The following is a 3,760-nucleotide window of genomic DNA, read 5'->3' as shown; positions in this document are numbered from 1 at the left end:
AGATCAGGCATGTGTAACTCACATGTTACAACGCAGTTGATGCAACCTCTGTAGATCAACCTGAGTGATCAGAATAGGAGCTGCCCAGTTACTCCCTTCTGATTTCATTATCTGTTCAGGCCAGAGTTGCTCTGACAGACTTGGCTGAGGAGCTGAGCTCCAAAGATCAGAAGCCCTCTCTTGTGGCTGTCAGAATATCATGTCAGTAAATTGACTATGTACTTGTCCGACAGTACTAAAGAAGCTGGTCCTCAGATGCAAATATAAGGAAAATTCTTTAAATTACTTTTACCTTTTTTTTTCAGAATAGAATTTGTTACCTTGTTTGAAAACATTCCAAACTCAAACACAAAAATAAGAGCGAGGTCTGCTTATTAACCAAAGTTCACCCTCTTCTTTCACAGCGGATGAAGAATTTGATGAGCTTTGCTTTGAATTTGGTTTGGAGCTTGATGAAATTGTAAGTAATGTTTTTCTTTGTTGCTTTTTGAGTAGATATAGCATATAGACAGCATGGTTTTTTGGTAAGAGTTTGTATAGCACTGTTTCCAGCATGTCCTCTGGTATAGTGTTGTAATGGACTGTATTAACACCGGTGTTTTGAATCTGGAGAAAACCCCTCAGATTTACCAGAGTTACTGCTTTGGAAGCAAGAGACTCCAAGATGGCATATTGCAATACTTTCTGGAGGTCAACACTCTGTACCGCTTACTCTTCAGTCTCAGGCACTGTTTTATTTAGCAGCATAAATATGGCCACAGAGCATGTATTGCTCATATTTTACAAGATCTGTTTGGCTTTGTTTGAAATGCAGTTGTCTGTGGAATATCCACAAAAAACATTTGTCCTGGACATTGTTACCTGAGTTGTAACTAATTTATATTTCATGTTTTGATTTAGATTCTGTGCTTGTGGAGATTTGGTGGCCCTGATAACTCTATCCATGCAAATCTTGCTCAAGTAGACCTGTTTTGTTTTTGCCATTTAATTTTAATTTATTGGCCTTTTAATGATGTTTATCAAAAGATAACATCATATGTTACACTTTATTTCAGTATAAATTTGATTATGACAAGTCACTTGCTGATCTATTGCCAAAAATAAGGTCTCAGATCTCTACTGGGATCTGACACCTGGGAGATTCTTGCTTCTATAATGTTTTTACTTAAAATTTTAATACTGAATTTTTCTTTTGTTACACTGCTTTACTACACTGCTTTAATTTGAGGTTTTATGTAATTTCTTGTATTTAGTATGTCCATTTGCTGTATAAATGCAAATTAGTGTTAAACTTCTAATCAATCCAGTTTCTCTTTTGATATCACTATCATACTGCTGTCAATGTTGAGATATATGAGGTTAAAACTACTTTTTTGCTTCATTTCAGACATCTGAGAAGGACATTATAAGTAAGGAAAAAGGTGAAGAAAAGGCAAAAGGTGCGTCTGATGTCGTTCTCTATAAAATTGATGTTCCTGCCAACCGCTATGATCTGCTTTGCCTGGAGGGCTTGGTCCGAGGACTACAGGTCTTTAAGGAAAGGTAAGGCAGAGTTGTGAGATTTCTTGTGTTGTTTGTTATTTGTTGAAATATGGGTCCATTTCTGGTCAGTAAACAACTTCTTACTTGCTTGGATTTTGAGTATGATTACGTCTGTAGATCAGATTCATCAGATGTTCCTCTGGAGAGGATCTATTGCATAACTTATAAAGACTAGACTAGAATGTTAATGGATTTTGTATCTGTTCTAAAAAATTTTCAATTGCTGTTCCATTTGAGAATTATCTTCTATAAAGAACTTCTACAGAGAAACTTTCTTGTGATCCTTTGTAGTAAATACCAAAACAAATAATTCATTTCCCTTTTCTGCAATGATTTTATCTTGCTGAGTTCTATTTACTATCCCATAAAAAACAAGTTTTGCACAGTTAGCTAATTACATGCCAAGAAACATTAGCAAGAAAGTATTCTACATAAATCTGCTTCTACATTTGTAGAGTTTTCTGCATTTCAGCTACAGACTTACTTCTGTTTTTCTTTTAGGATAAATCTCCCTAGGTTTGAAAAGATAATACCAGCTGAGGGTGAAGGTCAGAGGCTGATTATCACTGAACAGGTAAAAATGTTTAGTGCACCTTTGTAAATGTATTGAGAGTTGCTGAAGCAGCAAGATCCCTATCAGTATGATTTTGTAAGAGCAGTGAGACTGGAAATCCTATTTGCAGAACAAGAGCTAAAGAAATTTAAATACCTCTATTTGGTGTGATCTGTTCTTAGGAATGAGGAGGGGAGGAACAATAGACAAATTGATTTGGGTGTAGCAGATAAAATCAAAGTTTCAGATGCAGCTCAAATCAAAGTTTCAAATGCTCTCCTGAAATCTGCTTGCTGCTGTTGTGAATTGCAGACTGCCCAGATCCGGCCTCACGCTGTAGCTGCCATCCTCCGAAATATAACTTTTACCAAGGACCGTTACGACAGTTTCATCGACCTCCAAGAGAAACTACACCAAAATATTTGCAGGTTAGTGCTTAAATAAGCAGGTTAGTGCTTAAAGTAGTGTATAATGTCTGTGTGTATGATTTTATCACATGTTAAGAGTGCACATCCCTGTTGCAGAGAGGCATTATGGTTATGCCAAGGAAAATCTTCTATAGGAGCTGTCTTGATCCTTCTCATTTCTTTCCATGCTCTTGTCTTCTGCCAATATTGTTCAAAATAAATAGCTGTTACAGTTCATTCAACAGTTGAGACAGAAGTGTTTAGCAACGTTCCCATTGGATTTGCCTTGACAGTTGTGTTGTTATTCATAATAATATTTATTAAAATGTTATCAAATAATTTCTAGGCTTCTCAAAATTATCCTTCTGTTTTTTCAGTAAGCTCTGTGAATGCATAGAAGTATAGAGCATCATACTCTAAGAAACTCCAAGTATTACTAGTAAAAACATTATTTTGCCTTCTTTATTTCTAGGAAAAGGGCATTAGTAGCAATAGGTACCCATGACTTGGACACCATCACTGGTCCATTTACTTTTACAGCCAAAGCACCTTCTGAAATTAAATTTAAGCCCCTGAATCAATCCCAGGAGTACACAGCCTCACAAATTATGGATCTGTATAGGGTAAGTGGAATTTTTCAGACTGATAAAGGAGGAAGATAAATTTCCAAGGCTAAATATCTCTCATATTCTTGTTATTAAAAGTTGTTCTTACAAATAAAACACAGTTCTTCTGTAGCTTAACAGCCAGTGAACGTTCCATATTTTGCTTATCATGAGAAATGCATGGTAATAGTTTATTTTTATTTTCTGTGAAAAATACATTGTGGTATTTTGGGGCTAACAGCAACTCTTAGAATGGGTTTGGTAGAAAACTTCTGATTTATCAACATGAAGATTGCTTTTCATGACGCTCTTAATAATACTGTAAAAGGCTTGTGTATTTATCTACTATAAATGTCTGGTGTAAAAGGGTTGGAAAAATTTCAGGTCGATATTAGCAGATTTTTTAATGTTACCTTCATTTGGCCAGTTTGCTTGGGAAAGATGGTGGATTATTTACCCAGCTGCATATTAGGCAAGTATAGCTTTTGTGTAAAAGGCTCGAGTTGTCTAGCACTGCTCCTGGCTCAGCAGCCTGATAAAACCAGGCAAATGCTAGGAAAAGATCCTATCAATTCTGATTTTACAATGTTTATGTGGGCCAGTTCCCATGTTAGTATTTGAAAGTGGTACTATTTATCACTGTCATTACAGTA

The 3,760-nt window shown here is 35.9% G+C and overlaps 1 protein-coding gene across 1 annotated transcript in view; it reads left to right on the top strand.

Annotated features, from left to right (window-relative positions):
- FARSB (phenylalanyl-tRNA synthetase subunit beta) overlaps positions 1–3,760 on the top strand; it is a 37,241-nt gene that overhangs the window by 647 nt on the left and 32,834 nt on the right. Inside the window, exons 2-6 of the mRNA XM_005527026.3 lie at positions 405–460; positions 1,388–1,542; positions 2,044–2,116; positions 2,408–2,523; positions 2,975–3,125. Coding sequence (XP_005527083.2) covers positions 405–460; positions 1,388–1,542; positions 2,044–2,116; positions 2,408–2,523; positions 2,975–3,125 — 551 coding nt within the window. The remainder of the gene's footprint in view (positions 1–404; positions 461–1,387; positions 1,543–2,043; positions 2,117–2,407; positions 2,524–2,974; positions 3,126–3,760) is intronic.

This window comes from Pseudopodoces humilis, chromosome 11 (assembly GCF_049639895.1).
Source record: "Pseudopodoces humilis isolate 2021_Gansu_Grassland_sample_001 chromosome 11, ASM4963989v1, whole genome shotgun sequence".
Classification (NCBI taxonomy): domain Eukaryota; kingdom Metazoa; phylum Chordata; class Aves; order Passeriformes; family Paridae; genus Pseudopodoces; species Pseudopodoces humilis.
The sequence above is the reverse complement of the archived record's forward strand: the minus strand, read 5'-3'. Positions and strand labels throughout refer to the sequence as shown.